The sequence below is a fragment of the Daphnia carinata genome, chromosome 9 (genome assembly GCF_022539665.2).
Source record: "Daphnia carinata strain CSIRO-1 chromosome 9, CSIRO_AGI_Dcar_HiC_V3, whole genome shotgun sequence".
Lineage (NCBI taxonomy): Eukaryota > Metazoa > Arthropoda > Branchiopoda > Diplostraca > Daphniidae > Daphnia > Daphnia carinata.
The window spans coordinates 9,278,084-9,302,851 of record NC_081339.1 but is presented as its reverse complement, the minus strand read 5'-3'; the positions used below and the strand labels follow the sequence as shown (position 1 = coordinate 9,302,851).

The following is a 24,768-nucleotide window of genomic DNA, read 5'->3' as shown; positions in this document are numbered from 1 at the left end:
GCCTTTATCGCTGCTTTCATGCCTTGTATGTAAAACGGAGTAATAATGTTAATTCGTGATTTGTATTAATAACTAGGGCGGAGAAAAGATATGATGGCAGCAGATAACTATTCAGTCCACTATAAATTTAGAACAAAAACAAAAACAAAAAATCAAAAAGTAGAAACGAACGACAACAAAATAAAAACATAAAAATGTCTGTCGCGGCATTGCGGAGCATCGCGGATACGAATGGAGTAGGTAAGGCGGACATTTGTTAAGTGAATTTATGTCATTTTCTCTGGAGCATATAGAAGAAATAAAATATTGCTTCATTTCTACTTTAAATAACTTCAAGTGAAGGAATCGGTTTCTATCCGGGATTAGTAATTCCAGATGAAAATTTCATTTTCTAGCTATATGCGAATGGCCCACTCCTTTTTCTCTGCAGATGGTGTTTTTGTACGGTATTCTATAAAAAGTTCGTTCTGATAGGCTATCCAATGGGCATTTCCAGCAAAACTCATGTTCAAACTATGAATTTAGAAAAAATATATACACGTATATAGAAAAAAAAAGCATTAATTTATACCACCAAAAAGAATTTTCCATACGTGATCCAGCACCGGATCCTATAGCAATAGCAATAAGAAAAGCTAGCTGATTTTTTACTAATTTATTTCCCTTGATTTTTTTTTTATGTTTCTGGCAGGAAACAAAGTAAAGTATAAAATGAAACAACTTTTCAATGATAGTCTCAAATGAATCCTTTCTATAACTATCATTTTCTTCAAAATGCTTCTTCAGAAATTTCGAACATTAATTTAACTGTCTATTTTAGAACTTCAAATTATAACTTTTGTGATGAACGTCAATGTGATCTACTCCCAGAGCAACATGACAACAATATGGGGATAAAACGCGCCAATTTTGAGGGCCACAGACCACTAGAGTACGTAGCGATTAGCACTATAAACTAGAAACAGAAGTTGGAACAGTTTTCAGGGGATAGCCCTACTGCGTTTAACCATCTCCTGATACATCGGGGGGTTAAGGTTCCACTTTAATGTTCTTACAATCTCCAATGCTCTTTCCTTCTTATTTTCCAATTCGAGTTACCTATAAAGATACCTGATTACTGATATGACAACCAGGCCTTTTTTCCCCCAAATTGGACAGCATTTTAAAAGATGTTTACCTAGTTTCCGGTAGGCTACAACATATTATTCCAGCCCAACAGCGCCCTGTATAAGAGATCCCCACAACAAACTCCCCGTTCTTCCTTTCCTCGAGGAGAGCCTGTGGTGTTCCTATTACCTGGCGAACGTGGGCCCAGACCTAGCAATATTACAAGAATCTACTATCTTTATAAAAGCCAAAGGTCTATTTGTGGGAGGAGTTTGTTTGTGTATCTGTCTGTGTGTTTGTCCGAAAAACCTAACGGCGTGCGCACGCCGTCATTGGTTCGCGAGCAGTCACGTGTCGTTTTTCTACCTGCTAAAAGTTTCGACTACCTGAAAAAAGGTTTAAACTGCCTTTGGCAAGGCTTAACTTTTTCCTTTCATTTTACCATCCGTTTTTTCATTGGTCGTTGTGACATCACGTGCTTTTTTCTACCTGGAAAGAGGTTCGACTACCTGAAAAAAGGTTTAAACTGCCTTTGGCGAGGCTTAACATTTTCTTTTCCTTTCGGTATCCCTTTTGCCATTGGTGGTGTTGACATCACGTGCTTTTTTCTACCTGGAAAAAGGTTCGACTACCTGAAAAAGGGTTCGACTACCTGAGAAAAGGTTCGACTACCTGGGAAAAGGTTCGACCTGCCGCGGGGTAAGCTTAACCTTTTATTTCGTTTCCACTTTTCCCTTTAATTAGTCATTCCCAACCTTCGCATTCCGCATTTTAGCAATTCGTTTCCACTATCATTGACACATTGGCGTCAGACGAAAAACAGCCACCGTGATTTAAACAACAAACAACACAAAACTTTCTGCTGTGATATCTTAATTGGGGTAAGCGATTTAATAGAACACATTTATAAAAATCTGCATATCTGATTTGCAACCTAATTTTTACTTTACGATGAACAGGTGATAATTTATTGGACAGTAGTAGTGTGGTTTAGTGTGAGCTGGTTAATCTCAGCTCGCTCAAAAATAAAGCCATTTGATGTATTGCAGTGAAGAAATGTATTCCTTTCCTGCACGTTTTAATAGGTAACATGATACATTCAAATATTTATGACTCATTTGCAGAAGTAAGTAGTTCATCACCCTAAAGTTATTTTGTTCAACTTTTCCAACAACGTCCAAGTGAAAGTGCTCTGCCTCCCTATTTTAATTCTATTTTAAAATGTATCGATGCTTCAGTTGACTAATTGGCTGCCTTTTACATTTACAGAAAGATAGTGGCTACAGCTGAAGATCACAGATTTTTTCGCTTACATCTGAGCAACTGAAAGCAATGTCACCTCATTGGTATACAACACTCGATAACTAATGTTTAACATAAAGCTTAGCAAGACGTGTATGACTCTAACCTCTCAATATTTATTTGTCAACAGGTACTTCAGGAAACCTGCAGGTATTAGCATACAACAACAACAACCATCCATAACCACCAGTGTTGAACTTTGTTAACATTCCAAGTGAACAGGCTCTGCACTTCCATTTCAGTTCTTGTTCAACATGTGTTGATGGTTAGGTAAGCAAATAGAGTATTGTTTCTGTTTACTAAAAGGCAGTGTGGCTTCTTCATAATCACACGAATTTTATCAAATTTGAAGCATTCCTTGAGCCGCATTAGTTTTATTTTATTTAGGTTCGACTACCTTCGAAAAGGTTCCGAATACCTGAGAAAAGTTCGACCTGCCGCCGGCTCGGCTTACCCTTTTGCCTTTTCCCGTTTTCCCTTTAATTAGTCATTCCAAACCACCGCATTTTTCTATCCGTTTCCACCATCGTTGACACATTGTCGTCAGACGAAATTGAGCCGACATTCAGCCAACTCATTGTACACAAAAACGTCCTGCTGTCATATTTTAACTGGGATAAGCTATTTCTTGTAACACATTTCTTTCAAACATTCTACATTTCTTATTTTTTAACGTGGTTTTCATTTGAACAGGTGATAATTTATTGGACAATAGTATGGTTGAATGTCTCCCAGCTCGCCGAAAAGAAAGCCTCTGGATATATATATTGCTGTGAAAAATTTTATCCTCTTCCTCCACATTTACATAGGTAACATCTTACATTCAAATCAGCATGACTCACTTGCAGATGGTAGCGTTCAACTATATTCATCACCCCCAAATTAACTGTGTTTAATTTTTTCAACCTCATACAGTTGAAAGGGCTCTGCATTTCTACCTCAAAGTTATTTTAAAATTTGTCTTTGACTAATTGGCTATTGCTTACATTCACAGAAAGACAATGGCTTCATCTGAAGATCACAAATTTCTTCCCGCTTACATCTGGTCAACTAAAAGCAATGTGAACCTCATAGGTGAACAGCACTCGGTAAGTTATATTTTATGTAATAAGCATAGCATGGCATGTTTGATTTAAAGAATTCAATTTTTATTTCTCAACAGGTACCTCATCAAACCTGCAGATATTAGCATTCAACAAGAACCACCACCCACAACATGCAGTATTTAACTTTGTCACCCTGTTCCAGTTGAACTGGCTCTGCACCACCACTTCAGTTCTTATTCAACACGTGTTTATGTTTTGGTAAACAAATTGACCGTTGTTTACGTTTACAAAAAGACAGTTTGGCTTCAACTGAATTACCCAAATTTTTCAATATTTACAGGAAGTATTCTCTTACTTTCATTCTGCAAATTTCTCAGGCACATTTCATTTGCCACTTTGAAAGTGAACTACTACGCGAGGATGGGCTGCTGATCAATCAAAAGAAATACCAAACGCACAGGTATGAAGCATTCAACAAGTCAAGTTTTATTTAAAGCTTTCAGTGGTTATTTGTCAACAAGGGCCCCATTGAAGCGGGCATTCGACAAATTCCACCACTCTAAACCAACGGCGTTTAACTTTTTCAACATCTTCCAGACGAAAGGGCTCTGCATATTCAGCTGTTAATAACTGACTAGGGTGACCAATTTCTGTTAGCACATTTCTTTAGAACGCGTGTTCAACCTGGTATAATAACAGTTTTAACCAAGTGATAATGGTTTTTCTTTCCGTCTGAGCAAACTAAACTCCTACTGAACTACAACGTATGTGAGATTCACCGGTTCAAAGCACTAAACCAGTCGCATACGACTTAAAGCTCTCGGGGTTTATTTGTCAACAGGTAGCTCATTCAAACATTCACGTTTAAAGTACTCAACAAGTAATACTCTCAGAATCCAGTTTTTTTCAACACCTTCCGGTTGAAAGGGCTTAGCATTTTTTGCTTCAGTTCTATTTTAACGTGCATTTATGTTTTTTTGCACTGCTTTGCTGTCTTAATTTACAAACAGACTGTGGCTTTATCGAAAAACCTCACATTTTCCCGTTTACAAGCATTCCATTGAATTGCAATCTGCAAATTTAGCAGACACGCCTCATTTGCAACTCCGAGAGGGAAAAGCTAGGTTAGGATGGACTGCTGGTACATTAAAAGAAATATCATCCTTTTAAGTAGACAGCACTCGATAAGTAACGTTTGAAGTAAATCTTTCAATGTTTATTTGTAATTAGATACCTCATCGATACGGGCAGATGTTGAGGTTCAACAAGTCCTACCACTCTTAACCTATGGTGTGTAACTTTTCCCATACATTTCAGGTGATGGGCTCTTCATTTCCACATCAATTGTATTTTAAAATGTGTTGGTTCTTTTGTTTACCAATTTTGGCTGTTAGTATGCGTTTACATAAAGACATTGTGGCTTCTTTATTTGAAGATCACAAATTTTCTCACGTTTACAGATGAAGCATTCATTGGTTTATATTCTGCAAATTTTACAGGCCGACTTCATTTGCAACTATGAAACTGAAGAGCTACTCGAGAATGGACTGCTGATGGACTACAAGAAATACCAAACTCACAGGTGACAAGCATTCAACAAGTCACGGTTTATTCAAAGCTTTCAGTAGTTATTTGTTAACAGGTGCCACACTGAAGCGTGCAGATGTTGGCATACAGCGAGTTCCACCACTCTCAAACAACGGCGTTTAACGTTTTCAACCCATCCAGGTTAAGGGGATATACACTTTTGCTTCAGTTCTTTTTCAACATAACTTGTGGTTTTGGTTTACCGTTTTGGCTGTTGTTTGCGTTTAAAAAAACATACCGTTTCTTAATTTGAAGATCACACATTTTCTCATGTTTACAGATGAAGAATTCGTTGACTTGCATGCTGCAATTTTCACAGGCACACTCCATTTGCAATTTTCGAAGTTAAGAGCTGCGTTTTCAACCAGGTGACTACAGTTTTCTTTGACGTCGTGCTCGCCCAAAATGATGCCTAAAGCTAAGCTAATTTAAACCACAACTAAAATACAACAAATGTGAAGCTCACACGCGCAAAGCACTCAACCAGTCTCATATGTCATGAAGCTTTCAGTGCTTATTTGTCAACAAGTAGCTCATTGAAATATGCAAATCATACCATTCACCAAGTACTACTTTCAACCAACAACATTCAGTTTTTTTAACGTCTGCCGGATGAAAGGGCTCTGCCTTGATCATTTCAGTTCTAATTTAACATGCGTTACTATATTTCTTTCACTCCTTTGCTGTTGTTAAAATTAAAAGAAGACGGTGGCTTAATCTGAACGCTGAATGGTGAAACACTGAATGGTGAACTGGTGTAGCATATATTTGAGTTGCATTGTGCAAATTTCAGAAGCATAGTTTCATTCGCAACTTTGAAAGTGAAAAGCTGCGCGAGGATCGACTGCTGATCAACCAAAAGAAATGTCACAGGTTCGAAGCACACAACAAATCACACTTGACTTAAAGCTTGCAATATTTATTATTGAACAGGTTCCTTATTGAATGATAATTCTTTAAAAAAATTTATAAAATTTTTTTTAACTTAACGAGCTGCATCTCCAGTTCTACTCCATTTTAACAATGATGTTATAGTTCAATAACAGGTCAATGCCTGTATTTGGGAATTAATGGCCAATTTCTGAAATATGCAAATTCAGTTACAACTTCATATCAACGAGTCTCACATTATGTTCATGTGCTCGCTGAAAATTTTACAATCACACTTTGTTTTCGATTACACGACAGAAACATTAAATCTTCTGGAACTATTATGCATTCTAGAGAAACGATATCTTAAGTCTGATGTGCATTGAGCAGTCAACGAGTTTAACATGCAGCTGCAAGCTCTTGAATGTCGTATCTTTCAACAAGGTTCACAATCGAGCAAGTAACACCATCCAGTATTCTCATTTAATTTTTGATTATTGCAGTAATGTTTCAGATAACGTTTACGCTCCTGACTAAAATTGGTAATTGACAGTGGATTCCGGAAATTGGTCATATATGAGAAGGAGAATTCATTCAATGAGTACGGTTTAAACCCGAAACGTTTGCGATTTCATTAGCGTAATGCTAAATCAACGCTGTTATACAACTGACGAATGAACGTTTGTTTGCCGATTCATGCGTGACCCATCACCAGATAGCAATGGAAAGGTTGTGTAAGGATTGATAACACAAAAATAGCAAAAACTACAACTGGCACTAGCGATAGGCTTAACATTTTGCCTACCCCTTTTTCGTCCCTCCTACCATTGATCGAATAGGAATAGCGTGACATTGAAATACCTGGAGTAGGGTTCGACAACCTGAAACACATTTCCAACTGCCACCGGCAAGTGCTTAAACATTTTTTCTTTCGAAGTTAAACGAACTGGAGTAAAACTGCATGCAGGATGAAAACGCAGATAGACGGAAAATCGCGAATCGAGGCCGGAAATTGGGGGGGGGGGGGGGGGCTTGCCTACAGGACGAGAGAAAACGAAGTGCAGACACTAAATACTAGAATTCACCTATTACCGTCCTGGGACGGGCCGCCATATACTAGTCTACTATCTTTATAAATGCCAAAGGTCTATTTGTGGGAGGAATTTGTTTGTGTATCTGTTTGTTTGTCCGAAAAACCTAACGGCGTGCGCACGCCGTCATTGGTTCTCGGGCATTCACGTGACTTTTTTCTACCTGCAAAAAGGTTCGACTACCTGGAAAAAGGTGTAAACTGCCTTTGGCAAGGCTTAACTTTTTCCTTTCATTTCGCCATCCGTTTTTTCATTGGTCGTAGTGACATCACGTGCTTTTTTTCTACCTGGAAAAAGGTTCGACTACCTGAAAAAAGGTTCGACTACCTGAAAAAAGGTTAAACTGCCTTTGGCAAGGCTTGACATTTTCTTTTCCTTTCGGTATCCCTTTTTCCATTGGTGGTGTGGACATCACGTGATTTTTTTCTACCTGGAAAAGGGTTCGACTACCTGAAAAAAGGTTCGACTACCTGAGAAAAGGTTCGAGTACCTGGGGAAAGGTTCGACCAGCCGCGGGGTAAGCTTAACCTTTTATTTCGTTTCCACTTTTCCCTTTAATTAGTCATTCCCAATCTTCGCATTCCGCATTTTAGCAATTCGCTTCCACTATCATTGACACATTGGCGTCAGACGAAAAAATGGCCACCGTGATTTAAACAATAAACAAACAACACAAAACTTTCTGCTGTGATATCTTATTGGGGTAAGCGATTTAGTATAACACATTTATAAAAATCTTCATATCTGATTTGCAACTAATTTTTACTTTACGATGAACAGGTGATAATTTATTGGACATTAGTAGTATGGTTTAGTGTCAGCTGGTTAATCTCAGCTCACTCAAAAAACAGCCATTTGATGTATTACAGTGAAGAAATGTATTCCTTTCCTGCACATTTTAATAGGTAACATAATAACTATATAACTAATGTTTAACATAAAGTTTAGCAAGACATGTATGACTTGGTAGCCGGTGAAATAGGACTAAAACGAAATAGGACTGGAGAAATAGGACTGCAAATTTCCAGTCCTATTTGTACCGGAGAAATAGGACTGGGAGAAATAGGACTGACTTTTTAAAACTTTTAGGACAGTCCTATTTCTCCATGCCAGCAGTCCTATTTCTCCTCGGCATCAGTCCTATTTCTCCTTAGAAATAGTCCTAATTATTTTATTTTATTTTGTTCCAATAGGAACGATATGCCTCCAATCCGGTAGGCAACATATTGCGTAAGAGCGTCGGCTTATATCCATTTCTCTTTGTAAAAAGCCGATGGTGTTAACTCATAACTTAAATGGTTCACCAAACATTTATCTTTTATCCTATTTTAATTTAAATTGCAGGGGACCATTAAATATGTTATATCTAATATAGTTCATTTAATAAAATACTACAACGGCCACACCAGAAATATTTATTAAATTTTTCTTACTTTTTAGTGCATAAATAACTTTTCCAGTTGCACTCATGTTGTACTTGCTCATACAACTATCAGCAACGAATAACAAGCAAGTCTTACCATATCGGTAGCGCTCTAACCTGTGACACGGGTAGTCCTATGTTCGATTCTCCGTGATTACATTTCTTCTGAGGTTTTTAATAACATTTGCGGTTAAGTTTACTATGAATAGTAGAAGAATGTTAATGAATCTTCGCCTGTATGAAAGCTAGTTCCTCACCAGGAGCAAGAAGAACTGTTGAGATACAAGAGAATGGATGAGAGAGGAGATGGTAGATAACGGTAGATGGGCGAAAAATAAATTATTTGTAATTTAACATTTTAATAATTCCTCAACTTCTTTACCAAGAAGAGGATTCTACCACCGAAGTGGATGGCCGAGCATGACATAGCATTACTCATCAAGTGACGTATGCCAAAGGATTAAGTTAATATTTATATTGACTTTGAAATAAAATTGATGAAGAAGATTTATGGGTGCTAAAGCCGAGGAAGTTGAAGATAGTTGCCGGCGGCGAATAGAAAGAAGAGATTTGCATGACCAGGAGAAGAGCAGCCGACTATAGCGCTGTCTTCGAGAAGATAAAGGTATAGATACTATCTCATTTACAAATAGTTTGTTATGTAAAAATAATAAATTTTATATTGTAATAGGATATAATCCCCCTTCCTAGAGTCCAGCGGATCGTGACCGATTTCGAACGTGCTATATTTACGGCTGTCCGCAGGCACTTTGTGGATTGCCAGCACTTTGGCTGCAATTTCCACTGGTGCCAAGCCGTTCTGAAAAAGGTCCGGGATCTTCACCTTGCCACCCTCTACAACAACAAGGGACCGAATCCAGTGCGAGACTTTGTGTTTCGCCTGCTATGCCTTGCATATCTTCCAGGTAAATAGCACACAAATGTTATATTTAATTGTCATAAATAACATTTGTGAACTTTAATTTTTGTAGCTGGTAAAATTCCTGGTGTGTTTGACGCGTTGAAGAGCTCAGCACCTAGCGAACTTTCAGCACTCATGGATTATATGGAGCGGAATTGGATTCGGGGCAAGTTCTGGACTCCTGAGAACTGGTCATGCTTCAACATCTTAACGCGTACCAATAACGACTGCGAAGGAATGCACCACCAATGGAACAAGGTAATTTAAATTTGAACAATAATATGTAATGAATAATTAATAACAAAAATGTTTGTAGTTGGCAGGCGGATCTAATTTAAAATTCTACAAGATGACAATGATATTGCGGAAACTGGCCGAAGAAGTTTCCCTTACTAGCACGCTACTCTGCCATGACAAAATAAGGGCTCACCGGAAGAAAGAGACCCAACTTAAGAATTCCGTACTGTTCCAGCTTTGGGCGCGCTATCAAAATAATGAGGTATGTTTTCTAAATTTACAAAAAAAAAAAGTTTCCCTATAACTTATCATTGTTTTTGCAGCTATCTACAATGGATCTACTAGAAGAAATAGTTTTAGAGCTTAGATCATCTTTTCCCGCTATTGTTTCCTCACATGCCCTTAATGTTGCTATAAATAATATTAATGATGAACTAGATATGTCTATAATTGAATAACATTTGTTTGTTTGTAACATGTATTTTATTTGACGAATGTTTACAAATTAACATACTTTATAAATAAACTTACATAATCTCAATTGACTTTTTTATTTTAATGTAATATGTAATGTAATACATTATGCTTGAATTATTACGATAATACTTGTTGTGCAAGCGACAACTAATGTGCCGATTGATGGTTTTGGTTCGTGGCCACAATTCCCGAGAAGATGATTGTTCTAAAAAAAATAAAATTGCAATAATTATACCAATGTACTCCATATAACTATAAATGAATTTACCTTGCATGTTTAAATCCTTCCAACCATTTACCAAACGAGTGATAAGAGAAAGCAAAAGCTTTCAATTGTCCGGAAGAACGGTTTAAGAATTCGTTGATCAGAGCTCCCTATGAAAAAAGAAAAATAAAATTAATGAAAAAGGCAAAAAAAGAACTTAAGAAATAAAAAAACGTTAAACCGGCCTGAGTAAACTGTAAAAAAATTGCCACGCAAAACCTACAAAGGAGAAAAAGAAGAAAAAAAAATTAGTAAAACATAAGCAGTTGAAACACAATAAAAAAAGTAAAAGCATTAAGTGACGTGAAGTATAGTTAGGTAGCATACCCATAATTTGCAGATGTAATTAAATAACTATCGTAAATATTTCTAATCCTAGTCGGCCTACGTCCCGACTAAGATATCTATTTAACTGAAGGTCCACTGACCTGGGTCAGACAATTGGTTTCACGACGACACTGTGAAACCAATCCCGATACCTGTGCCCATTGAGGTGACAAGTCTCAATGCCCTTACACTTAAATTAACAATGCCAGCACTCGAACCGTTGCCTATCCGTTCCGAGCCTGATACAATGTGTCCGGGTACGGCCCAGCACTAGTGAAATAGAAAATGTACTTACGGTTTGCGACTCCTTAGAAACAATCCGCAGCTGGGCAGGAACTGGGCAGGCCGCTGGACACGAACAACAGATGATTAGCACATTCACAGCACATTCACGGCACATTCACGGCACATTCGAAGCACCGTCGACAACCTACACCATGAAGATCTAAATACTGACTGGCTGAAATGCTGAAACCGCATGTGAAAATTGGGAAGTCAGAACTACCATTATTTGCCATTTCAGAAGTATTACCCTAAACACCAGTAATTGTTTTCTCCCAAAAATTCTTTCATAGAATAATTATTAAAAACCTCAGAAGAAATGTAACCACGGAGAATCGAACATAGGACTACCCGTGTCACAGGTTAGAGCGCTACCGATATGGTAAGACTTGCTTGTTATTCGTTGCTGATAGTTGTATGAGCAAGTACAACATGAGTGCAACTGGAAAAGTTATTTATGCACTAAAAAGTAAGAAAAATTTAATAAATATTTCTGGTGTGGCCGTTGTAGTATTTTATTAAATGAACTATATTAGATATAACATATTTAATGGTCCCCTGCAATTTAAATTAAAATAGGATAAAAGATAAATATTTGGTGAACCATTTAAGTTATGAATTAACACCATCGACTTTTTACAAAGGGAAATGGATATAAGCCGACGCTCTTACGCAATATGTTGCCTACCGGATTGGAGGCATATCGTTCCTATTGGAACAAAATAAAATAAATAGGACTATTTCTAAGGAGAAATAGGACTGATGCCGAGGAGAAATAGGACTGCTGGCATGGAGAAATAGGACTGTCCTAAAAGTTTTAAAAAGTCAGTCTATCTAACATGTGTTGATGGTTTGGTTAAACATATAGAGTATCGTTTATGTTTCTAAAATGTGCTGAGTGATCATAATCACAAAAATTTTCTAATATTTACAGGTGAAGTATTCCTTGAACTGCATTATGAAAATTTCTCAGACACTTCATTTGCAACTTTGAAAAGGAAGTGTTACGACAGAATGGATTGCAGATTAATTAACAAAAATACCAACTCACTCTCAAATAGAGAGTTTTTGGTCATTAAGTTTTTTAAGCAACTTAGCATTAAATAATCCAGCTTTTAGTAATTTTGTCCAAGATAAATCTTCTAATGTAGGATCAGCACCTACACAAACTCAACCAGTAATAATATAACAAGTAATATTAAATCACTATGATTCAAACCTTTCACTGTTTATTGGTCAATAGGTATTTCATTGCTACGGTGACTTGGAAAAAAAACAAACAAAATAAACCTGAAATAACCTAGAAAAACTGCTGCCTCTTTGGTTTTGTTCCAGTTTAACAATGATGTTGCAGTTAAGTGAAAGGCTGCTGCCTGTATTGGAAAATTATTGGCATATTCCTGAAATTTGCAAATTTCGTTAATAGTTATTAGTTCAACAAGTTTTGTATGCACAACAAGCGATTCTCGTGTGCCTGCTGGAAATTTCACAAACATGATTTGTTTCCAGCATTGGTTAGCAGTGATTAATGTCAAACGTTCATTTTGCCAATTCATTTGTTGCCCATCCATCAGATAACCACGGACGAGTAGGGTAACTATTATAATACCAAAGAAGTAGAAACGATGCAAGTAAGAAACGAACGTTTAATGTTCTCTCAATCATGTTTATTGTTACAACCAACTACCGTATTCGAAGAACCGCCTTCGTTTATCATTTGGTTTCAGGTTTTTCATTTTTTTCGTGTATTTGTTCGAGTTCCACCCTCCTGCATGTGAGCAAATGTACCTGTTGCCGTGCCAAGCTCACCATCGTCTCCATAGCTGATGCGTGCATGTAAGCCCTAGGAAAGAATGGTAATTACGATTTAGAATATAAGGCTTCAACTAAAAAAATATGCGACAACGAAACATGAATTTATGCATATTTACTGTTTCGCAACAGCTTTCGCTTCCGCTAATCTCTTCCCCATTTCCTTCATTAATTGTATGGCTTGGTTCTCTGGATATTTGCGATATCGTAGCAATGCCACAGCTATTTTTCTTTTTTTTTCTTCGGTGTTTTTTTTCTCCTTAATTTCTCTCACTTTTTGTTCTATTTCTCGGCTTTCACGATCGATTTTCCTCTTCTTCTCATACAACTCCTTTTCCATCATACTATTATCTTCTTCGTCAGTGTGCTTATCTGTTTCCTCCTCTACATTTCTCTTTTCCATATTATTTGCATCTCCATCATTACTGGCTTGACCTATTTCTTTCTCTGCGATTCTCTGCTCCATCTTACTTTCCAAATCACGCTCACTGTCTTTGCCCACTTCTCCCTCTACATTTTGCAACCTTCCTCAATGCAGCAATCGAAACTTGCTTTTCTTCGTTTTCTTCTTCCTCCATGATGGTTTCAAGAACAGAAACTACGACTTCTTCTTCGTAATCGAGAGGCATTTGCGACAAAACTTGATCTACGTTATCGTCATCTGACTCCATTCTTTGTATTTAAGAAATTGGTGTGGTTGATCGAAATGGAAATGCAACGCGGCTAGAAACAACGTTGGTAACGTTCAATTTTCTAATGCAATGAGTAGAGTTGATCAACTAAAGACCGTCCCTTGCTTTCATTTCACAACACACGAAAAAAAAAATGTGACTGAATTAACGATCGGAAGATGGCGTATCTAAGCAAGCCAAAACGTAAAACGTATTGAAAACGGTTCAACAATTACATTAACCTTTAATACATTTTGAACAGCATTTTCCAGTGCTTTTCCGATTATCTCCACTAGACGACCTCGGCAACAAATAACCAAAAAAAAACAATTTCTTTAAAGTAAGTATTTTCATTTGGTGTACGCGTGTAATATATAATATAATATGTAGGCTCTACCAGTTGAAATGACGTGACATTTAGCGAAATGTGGCTAACATCTTACAATTAAACAAAGAAATCGTAAATGGAATATTTTTTTCATACAAATAGGAAAAATCGATTGTGCTCCCAAGATTGTAAGTGAGCACTTCCATGTTCCATCTTTACAAAAAAACAATGTTTCGCTTTCAAATCAATCTATTTAGGTTTTCAAAAGTGAATTGTTCAAAAAGATGTTGGAACGCATACTATTTGCGGAGGATATGTGTAGCATAAAAATTGACTGCGTACAACATTTCTTAAATTGTAATGGTTTGTTTTTAACCCTGACTGCGTTCCAGACTTTGGAGGGGAGACAGCAATGTTAAAATTTTGAATTGAACAATTCCTGTATTTCAATTAGGGAGCAGCTTCTCATCATCTGGGAACACATTCATATTTTGACTGATATTTCTAATAGAAAGATTTATTGCGTTCCAAGGTTTTGTGCAGCCAGTCTATATTTCAATTTCCCAAGAATGAATTCAATTTTCCTACGAGGATTGCTTCATCCAATCATTGCAAAATAAATTGCATCTGGAAAACATGTGCTTTACAATAAAATAGGTTTTTTCCAACATTTCAAAGAATTTTTCTTTCTGTCGTTGACTTTGGTAACAGCAAGTTGACTGTGTTCCAAAATTTTTAGGGAACATTCCAAGTTTTACCTTCACAGCAAGCCATTTAGTTTTTCAAAAGTGAATTGTTCAAAACGGTGTTGGAACGCAGACTATTAGTGGAGGATATATGTATCATAAAAATTTACTGCGCACAACATTTCTTAAAGTGTAATAGTTTGTTTTGAACCCTGACTGCATTCCAGATTTTGGAGGGGAGACAGTAATGTTAAAACTTTGAATAGGACAATTCCTGTATTTCAATTAGGGATGAGTTCATCTACTCATTGCAAAATAAATTGCATCTGGATAACATGTGTATTACAATGAAATGTGTTTTCCAACATTTCAAACAATTTTTTTTCTGTCGTTGACTTTTTTAACAGCAAGTTACTGTGTTCCAAGATTTTCAGGGAACATTCCAAGTTTTACCTCCACAGCAATCTATTTAGTTGTTCAAAAGTGTATTGTTAAAAAAGAAGTTGGAACGCAGACTATTTTTTGAGAAAATGTGTAGAATATAGATTGACTGCGTACAATATTTCTTAAAGTGTAATGGTTTGTTTTTAGGTCTGACTGCGTTCCAAGTTTTAGAGAAGAGGCAGCAATATTACAACTTTGATTACCACAATTTCTGTATTCTAATTAGGGAGTAGTATTCCAACATCTGTTAACATATTTATTTTGTGATTGATTTTTCTTATAGAAAGATTGACTGCGTCTCAAGGTTTTGTTTGACCGTTCCATGTTCCACCTTCCAAATAATCAATTTAGGTTTTCTAATGAAAGTACTTCATTTAAAAAATGCTCAGTTAACTCTTTTATGGCTAAAACTACTTATTGTGTTGAATGATTGTGCAATCCAAGATTTTAATGAATTTTCCTTTTTCTGATTATTTTTTCTTTTGACCAGAAATACGTCGAGTTCATCTAGACTGAAACTACGAAATTCTTCCGTGACGCATACTACCGACCAACTGCAATAACAGCTGCACTTCAATATTCAAGTAAGTAAGCATTCCCGAAACTCATCGTCCCAGTACCACAAAGTTGTTGAATTAAACCCAGCACGGAATAAACTAAGCTGATTTGAGGGTCTTTTCTATGTCATTGTGGAATACAGTTTCTATGCATAGAAGGTTCGTAGTTAGCTACGCTCTGAGACGAAAGATTAAGTAAAGCCGAGAAAAAGAAGAACTTGTGACTTAACAACAGTTCTTCAGTACCGGAGACATAGCGTTACATATTTCGACCAGCAACTTAATAAGGTATAAGCACTCGGATACGACATTGAGCAACTATCTGGAACAGTGGCGTGTCGTAGAACCGTTGGATTTATTAATGATTGTTGCTATTATTTGCGCTATTGTTTGTGTGGACCTCCCAATTCCCTCTGTGATCAACTATTAAGAAACCCCAAAATATATGGTAATAGAGATGCCACCACGCCGACAACTTACCGACGCCGAAAAGGAGGAGAAAAACAGAAAGCGAAGAGAAAAAAGAGCTCAAGAAGCTGCAGAGCCCAACGGAAAATGTTTAGAAGACAAAAGAGCCAGGGCTAAATACCTCCGTGATGATAAAAAACGGAGTCTGAATCAAGAAGATCTGGACTGCAGAAATGACGAAGATAAAAAAGGAAAGAGACTACGAACCAAAAACGAAACAGATAGGCAAGTACGGCTAAACGTTGAGGCCGAAAGACGTGGAGAGAGTAGATCTAATGAATCCGAAGAAGTGAAACAAAATAGGCTACGAGAGCAAGCATTGCGACAGCAAGCTCTGCGTGAAGAAGAAAACGAAGAAGAAAAACGTGCAAGGCTACGTGAGCAAGCCAAACGGCAGCAAACTCTGCGCATAGGTGAAACGGTTGAAGAGAGAACGGTAAGATTGATCGAAGATAACTTGCGACATCAACTGCAACGTGACCAAGACACAGCAGAAGGGACATTTTCACGGGCAACGTTGGATCGATTGCGTCATCAAAGGTATCTCAACGAAGAAACGCAAGAAGAGGCTGAAGCACGGCGGAATTAAACAGAGAACAGACTGCCACCTACAGAGCCTCAGAGATTGAAGAAGAAAAAGAAGAAAGACGACACGAAAGTCGTCTACGGATGGAAAGACTCCGTAATGAGAAAGAAGAAGACGCAGAATTACTTCGCGCAAGTAACGCATTGGAACATGTAGAGATTATGGCTTTGGAAACAGAAGAGGAACGCACTTTCCGCGAAGAATTGTTACATGCCCGCAACCGCGCGGGAGTACCAAGAACTCATCGTGCGGCTTGCAAATCCTTTGTTTCTGAAGAGCGCGTTCCATTGCATGAATGCGGGGAAATGAATATTGTATGTGGAGAATGTAATGCCATGCAATTCAAGGGTGAGCAACCAATAGACAAGAAATTTACCCAATGCTGCGGTAAAGGCAAGGTGATTCTCCGACCTCCAAAAACGTGTCCTCAACCACTGGCTAAATTGTTGCAGAACGACCATCCAAAGGCAAAAGCGTTCATGACCAAGATTCGCAGCTACAACAGTGCTCACGCTTTTGCATCGTTGGGAGCCAACATTTCATCACCACCAGGGCGTGGACCCTATTGTTTTAGAATCCACGGTCAAATATACCACAACACCACAACCGTCGGTACCAATACCAGCAATCCCAAGTACGCGGATCTTTATTTCATGGACGCTGCTCAGGCCATCGAGTTCAGAGCCCATTTCACATCAAATGCAGGGTGCTGTAGGAACTTGATGACGGAATTAGACGCAATGCTCCGAGAAAAGAATCCCTATGCAGCCATTTATAAGATAATGCGCCAAGTGCTTGAAGAAGAGTACCACCGAGCCCAACATGAGAATATCCCGCATCAAACAGTGGGTATGATCATCAGCAGTGATCGAAGAAATCTCGACCAAAGCCGCTACAACAGCCCGATGACAAACGAGATCGCTGTAATTTTCAAAAGCTCAAACGGTGAACCGCCAGCCAAGAGAGATATTCGGGGACATCTCTTCATCCCAGTCATGGGGAGAAAATTCATACAAATCGACACACAACAACCCATGTGCGACCCCATGACTTACCCCTTGCTTTTCCCCAACGGGGACGACGGTTGGCATATTAACATGCCCTATAGCAGCACTACACGTCGTGAAAGAGAAAAAACAGCTGCGAGAGCCTTGGATCAGAATGAAGAAGAAGAATTCAATTTCCAAAGGCTCAACGAAATACTGCAGCTGGAAAATTTACCCGTAGAAACCTTTGCTGGTGACTACCGTTCAGTGGAGGAACCAGATCCAGAACCAGAGGAGCAAATTGATGACGACGAAAATGACCCACAGCGATTGAATCGTGGTGGAGGAAGGCGAAAGAGGGTGACGCAGTGCGAATTTTTCAGTTTTCTGATTTCGATTAGGGATTATTTCAATAACGTCTTGGACGGTGGACCACTCACTCAGCAATGGATGGTAGATTCTTACGTGAAAATTGAAGCCAACCGTGTTAAGTACATCCGCGAACATCAAGCAGAACTTCGCGTGGCTCAATACGACGGCCTCTTGGCCTACATAAACAATCGGGCAGAAAAAGAAAACTTTACGGTCGGGTCTTTTCACGTTCTCCCATCGAGTTTCATCGGAAGTCCAAGAGCTATGAAGTAAGCATACCAAGATGCAATGGCTATAGGCGGGAAATTTAGCAAACCTGTATTTTTCTTGACGTTCACCTGAAACCCCAAGTGGAGGGAGATCACGACCAACATTCCCGGTCATCTGACGTCGTCTGATCGGTCCGATATAGTCGCAAGAGTATTTCGACAAAAGATGATTGAGTTGGTCAACGATATTGAAAAGCGCCAGGTGCTGGGATTTGCGACTGCAAGGATACACGTTGTTGAATTTCAAAAGCGCGGATTGCCCCACTGCCACATGCTGATTTGGATCGATGAGCGTGACGCACCCGCTACAGCAGAAGATGTGGATGCAACCATATACGCAGAAATTCCGGACAGAACAACGCATCCGAAACTGTACAAAATCGTCATGGCTCACATGATTCACGGTCCATGTGGGTTAAGCAACAAAGCGTCTCCTTGCATGGACAGCGGCCAATGCTCAAAATCTTTCCCAAAGCCACACAGCCAAGAGACCATCGTCAACGACAACGGTTATCCCACTTATAGACGAAGAGATACGGGAGTTGTACATTACTTGAAGCGAGGACAGACAGGTTTCAAAGTGGACAATAGATGGGTAGTTTCCTATAATCCTTGGTTGTTGCTCAAGTTTGATTCCCACATCAATCTCGAATATTGCGCTTCCATTGTCAGTGTCAAGTTCATCTTTAAGTACGTCTACAAAGGGTATGACTGCCTGAAAATGGATCAAAAAGTTGGAACATATCAGCTCATAGACGGCGACGAACCGAGGGTGGAGTGGGACGAAATAACATCACATCTTGATGCGCGGTACGTCAGCGCCCCAGAAGCCTGTTGGCGAATATTTAAGTTTCCCATTTCCGATCGTTCGCACGCCATCTATCGCCTGGCCGTCTATTTGCCGCGAGAACAGCGCGTCTTTTTCCAACTGGGAAACGAAATGCAAGCCGCGATCAATGCCGCCTCGAGAGATACCAATCTGACTGCTTACTTCAAATTGAATCACATCGACGAAGACGCACGTCAATATTTCTACAGAGAAATACCTCACCACTACGTTTTCGTTAAGAAAACCAGTTCGTGGAAAGCTCGGGCGAAAAGGGCGAAGATAATCGGCCGCCTATACACGGTTGGCGTCCGGCAAGTGGAAAGGTATTGCCTTCGGCTGCTTCTCATCAACGTCAAGGGCGCAACGAGCTTCGGAGATCTGCGAACCATCGACCAAGTTCTCCATCCTACATTCAAAGCTGCAGCAATAGCACTGAATTTGTTGGAAGACGACCTCGCTTGGGTTAGAGCCATGGAAGAAGCGGCTACATTTCAAATGCCTCTTCAGCTTAGACAACTCTTTGTCGACATTTGCATCTTCTGCAATCCCTCTGACGCTCTGCATCTCTTTGAAACCAACCTGAACCATCTGATGGAAGACTTCATACGAAGTGGATTCGAAATCAACGTGGCCAAGCACTTGACGTTTAAATGGATTCAGGACAAGCTACGTCTCCACAATCAGACGATGGAAGATTTTTCCTTGCCTATCCCTGATTTCCATCTGCGAAGCCAACTAGCCGATGATCAGATAGGAGATAACAACGCAAATACTCAAAGAGAAAAGAGATTGATTGGCGAACGTATGCTGGCCCAACTCAACGACGGTCAACGCGCGGCCTTTGATCAAATCATGACTGCCGTTAACGATGTCAACAACTTACATCCGAGACAGTATTTCCTGGATGGTCCTGGAGGAACGGTAAAGACTTTTCTCTACAACACCCTCATAACCGTTCAACAAGGCGAAGGAAAACATGTCATCGCAGTGGCTTCCACAGGGATCGCGTCGACTTTGGTGCTAGACGGGTCAACTTACCATTCTCAGTTCAAGATTTACCCTCCAATAACAGAGACGACAAGATTGAAAATCGAAGAAGGAAGCTACAGTGCGCAAATGATTAGGAACGCCAGTCTCATAATTTCTGACGAAGCTACAATGAAAACCAGCCACGCTCTCGACGCGATCAATCATCTATTCCAAACTGTAACGAAGAATAGGGTAGATCCCTACGGTGGTAAAGTTCTTTTACTCGGCGGGGATTTTAGACAGTGCTTGCCCGTTGTCGGACACGGAAACAGAGTCAAAGTCACGGAAGCAGCCATCATCAACAACACGACATGGAATCTTTTCCGACAGCTTCGGTTAGTGCAGAACATGCGCACTGAAGCCGGTAGCCAAGATTTTGCCGATTGGCTCATTAAACTCGGAAACGGAACTTTGGCACAAACACCGTGACTGAACGACCCAGAACTCATCGAAATCCCGAAAGATTTTCTCAATATTCAAACGAATTTAATAGAACACGTATTCGGTAACCCATCAGATCTCTTAAACGAAGGCGTGACAGAACAAATTTGTAACAGAGCTATCTTATGCCCCAAGAACGAAGATTGTCTCAGAATCAACGACAACATTATAGGAGAGATGCCTGGTACGCTGAAAGTCTGCAAGAGTATTGACACCATCGATTCAGAGGACCCAGAAGAAATTTCCAACTACCCTCCGGAAATTTTGAACACCTTCAACGTGTCTGGGTTACCTCCGCACCAACTCAAACTGAAAATAGGAGCTATCGCCCTTCTTGTAAAGAACATCGACTCGCGACAGGGACTTTGCAACGGCACGAGGCTCATCATCAAGGATCTCTGCGATAACTTGATTGTAGCAGAAATTGCGGCCGGACAAACACAAAGGACACAACGTTTTTCTGCCACGGATGACTATGTCTCCCACTGACTCTGACTTGCCATTCAAACTCAAGAGGTTACAGTTCCCTGTGCTTGTGGCTTTTGCCATGACCATCAACAAGTCGCAGGGACAACCTTCGAGCGAGTTGGCATTTACCTTCCGAAAGCCGTTTTCACCAACGGGCAGCTATACGTTGCCTTCTCCCGAGCGACGTCAAGAGAAGGTGTCAAGGTTCAATGCGAAGAAACTGAGAAACAAGGCAAGCTGCTTTGAAATCTTCCGCATTCTACGACACAAGAGAAACACAAGATATTCACGAAAAACGTTGTTTACAAGGAAGTTCTCCTTCGGTAGTAAAGCAACAAAAAAACGAAAAATCGACGACCCATTGATATAGACAACCACCACAAACAGGAAATAACTTCCGCCTGGGTCTACGGACCAAATAAGGAGCACGGGCAGGGCCTTGGGGGCAGTTCCCAAAGGCGCTCAACCGTGAATAGTCTTTTTATTTTGTTTGAGGAAACAAGCGGTAGACGCACACGGCATCTGAATAAATACGTGAATAAGTAATTTCGTTCTTTTCAGCTCCAAAAATGTTCGACCACCTGCTAAACGGTTTGACCTTTGTTCCAGTTTCCCCCTTCTTCCACCATTAGTGCGAATGGAAATCTGTCTGACATTCTACTGCGGAAAAATGGTTCGACCACCGTCGTAGTTGCACGAGAAAAATTGGTCGAGAAAATAATATAGGGCAAACATATATCGCTGAAATATAGAGTATAATACAGTAGACACTTAAACTAGACCTTACATATTACCGTCCTGGGACGGGCCGCCATATACTAGTCTACTCTCTTTATAAAAGCCAAAGGTCTATTTGTGGGAGGAGTTTGTTTGTGTATCTGTCTGTGTGTTTGTCCGAAAAACCTAACGGCGTGCGCACGCAGTGATTGGTTCGTGTTCAGTCACGTAATTTTTTATACCTGGAAAAAGGTACGACTACCTGAAAAAGGTTCAAACTGCCTTTGGCAAAGCTTAACCTTTTCCTTCCCTTTTGCCATCCGTTTTATCATTGGTCGTATTGACATCACGTGTTTTTTTTCTACCTGGAAAAAGGTTCGACTACCTGAAAAAAGGTTCGACTACCTGAAAAAGGTTCGACTACCTGAAAAAAGGTTCGACCTGCCTACGGCTCAGCTTAACGTTTTCCCATTTTATGTTTTTCCTTTTATTAGTCATTTCCATTCCGCATTTTAGCAATCCATTTCCACCATCATTGACACATTGACGTCAGACGAAATTCAGCTACCAAACGACGTAGACAAAAACGTCCTGCTGCATATTTTAACTAAGGTAAGCGATTTCTTATACCACAATTTTTTTCCAAAATTCAACATTTCTGTTGGTTTCAATATAATTTTCATTTAAACATGGGATAATTCAGTTGCCAGTGGTTTCTTTTGATGTCTCTTAGCTCTCCCAAAAGTCAACCATTGGATGTATTGTAGTAGAAAATGTTTTTTTCCTGCTCATTTAAACAGGTAACATCCTACATTCAAATTTATATAACTCATTTGCAGATATTAGCTTGCAACAAGTTCCATTACCCTCAAGTTAACGTTGTTCAACTTTTTCAACATTGTCCAGTTGAACAGGCTTGGCATTTCTAATTCAGTTGAATTTTTAGATGTGTTAATATTTGTGTTGACTAATTGACTGTTGCGTACATTCCAGAACAGCAATGGCATCACCTGAAGATTACAAATTTCTTTCACTCACATTTGATCAACAAAAGGCAATGTCACCTGATAGGTGCTCTGCACTACTGGTGCACGATAGTAATCTTTTACATAAAGTTTAACAAGACATGTTTGGCTTAAGGTATTCAACATTTATTTTTCAACAGGTACCTCAAACCTGCACATATTAGCATTCAAAAGGAACCACCGTCCTCAACAAACAGTGTTGAACTTTGTCAACCCATTTCAGGTGAACGAGCTCTGCACTTCCACTTCAGTTCTCCTTCAACAGGTGTTGGTATGGTATGGTAAGCAATAGACTACTGTTTACGTTCACAAAAAGATAGTGTGGCTTCATCTGAATCACACAAATTTTCTAATTACAGGTGAAGTATTACTTGAGTTGCATTTTGCACATTTCTCAGGCCCACTTCATTTGCAACTTTGAAAGTGAAGTAATACGCAACGATGGATTGTTGTCCGATAAAAAGATATGCCAAACGCTCAGGTATTAAACATTCAAACAAGCTTTCAGTGGTTTTTTGTCAACAGGTGCCGCATTGAAGCGGGCATTCAACAAATTCCGCCACACTTAACCAACTGCGCTCATTTTTTTCAATATCTTCCAGGCGAAAGAGCTCTGTATTCTCAGCTGTTAACTGACCAGAGTTACCGATTTCTTTAAGCCAATATTTTAGAACGCGTTTACAACCAGGTAATAACAGTTTTTAACCAGGTGATAACAGTTATGGGTTTTCCTTGACGTCTGGGCTTGCGAAAAGGGTGCCAAAACTAAACTAAACTCCTACTAAACTACAACAAATGTGAGACTCACAGGTGCAAAGCACTAATACAGTCACGTATGACTTGAAGCTCTCAGGGGTTATTCGTCAACAGGTAGCTGATTCAAACATGCACGTTTAAGCAATCAACAAGTAATACCCTAATAAACCAACGGAATTCAGTCTTTTCCAACACCTTCCAGATGAAAGGGCTGAGCATTTTTACCTTCAGATCTATTTTAACGTGCGTTTATGTTTTCTTCCACTGCTTTGCTGTTTTAATTTACCAACAGACAGTGGCTTCATCTAAAAACCTCCAATTTTCCCGTTTATAGGTGAAGCATTCCCTTGAATTGCAATCTCCAAATTTAGGAGACACGCTTCATTTGCAACTCCGAGAGGGAAAAGCAATGTTAGGATGGATTGCTGGTCCACTAAAAGAAATGTCATCGGCATAGGTAGACAGCACTCAATTAGTCACGTTTGACGTAAGCGTTTCAGTGTTCATTTGTAATTAGAAACCTCATTGATATGGGCAGATTTTGAGGTTCAACAAGTCCTACCATTCTCAACCTATGGTGTGCAACTTTTTCGACACATTTCAGGTAAAGGGCTCTGCATTTCCACTTCAGTTCCATTTTAAAGTGTTGTGGTGCTTCTGTTTACCAATTGGCTGTTGTATGCGTTTACACAAAGACATAGTGACTTCTTTGAAGATCGCAAATTTTCTCACGTTTACAGATGAGGCATTCATTGATTTGCATTCTGCAAATTTCACTGGCCAAGTTCATTTGCAACATTGAAAGTGAAGATCTACGCCAGAATGGACTGCTGATCGACTACAAGAAACAACAAACTCACAGGTGCCAAGAATTCAACAAGTCACGTTTCATTTCAAGCTTTCAGTAGTTACTTATTAACAGGTTCCTCATTGAAACGTGCAGATGTTGGCATGCAGCGAGTTCCACCATCCTCAATCAACAGAGTTTAACTTTACCAACCCATCCAGGTAAGGGATATACACTTCCGCTTCAGTTCTTTCTCAACATACTTTGTGATTTTGGTTTACCGTTTGGCTGTTTACGTTTTTAAAAAATCGTTTTTTTAATTTGAAGATCACACATGTTCTCATGTTTACAGATGAAGAATTCGTTGAGTTGCATACTGCAATTTTCACAGGCACACTCCATTTGCAATTTTCGAAGTGAAGAGCTACGCGAGGACGGACTGTTGATCAACTAAAATAAATACCAAATTCACAGGTGTCAAGCACTCAACAAGTAACCTTTTATTTATAGCTACCAGTGGTTATTTGCTAATAGGTGCCTCATTGAAACGTGGAGAGGTTGGCATTTGACAACTTCCGCTAAATCAAACAACGGCGTTCAA

At 39.3% G+C, this 24,768-nt stretch overlaps 2 protein-coding genes and 1 long non-coding RNA gene across 3 annotated transcripts in view; 1 reads left to right on the top strand and 2 right to left on the bottom strand.

The window, feature by feature from the left end:
- Window positions 1-24,768, bottom strand: part of LOC130685717 (endocuticle structural glycoprotein SgAbd-1-like) — an 82,510-nt gene that overhangs the window by 51,588 nt on the left and 6,154 nt on the right. The gene's annotated exons all lie outside the window — the stretch shown is intronic.
- Window positions 10,123-10,540, bottom strand: LOC130702746 (uncharacterized). The gene is made up of 2 exons (XR_009004403.1): window positions 10,331-10,540; window positions 10,123-10,267 (listed from the first exon to the last, which is right to left on the bottom strand). It is a non-coding gene; the product is annotated as an uncharacterized LOC130702746 (long non-coding RNA).
- Window positions 18,282-20,903, top strand: LOC130702739 (uncharacterized). Its single transcript, XM_059496814.1, has 2 exons — window positions 18,282-20,337; window positions 20,467-20,903. Exons 1-2 carry the CDS (start codon window positions 18,282-18,284, stop codon window positions 20,901-20,903), a joined length of 2,493 nt encoding a protein of 830 aa, XP_059352797.1.

What these genes read in the sequence shown, in the direction of transcription:
- LOC130702739 (XM_059496814.1), top strand. Translation starts at nt 18,282, where the DNA reads ATGATTGAGTTGGTCAACGATATTGAAAAGCGCCAGGTGCTGGGATTT. An exon ending in GAACATGCGCACTGAAGCCG is followed by an intron (nt 20,338 to 20,466) that starts GTAGCCAAGATT and finishes CGAATTTAATAG; the next exon opens with AACACGTATTCGGTAACCCA.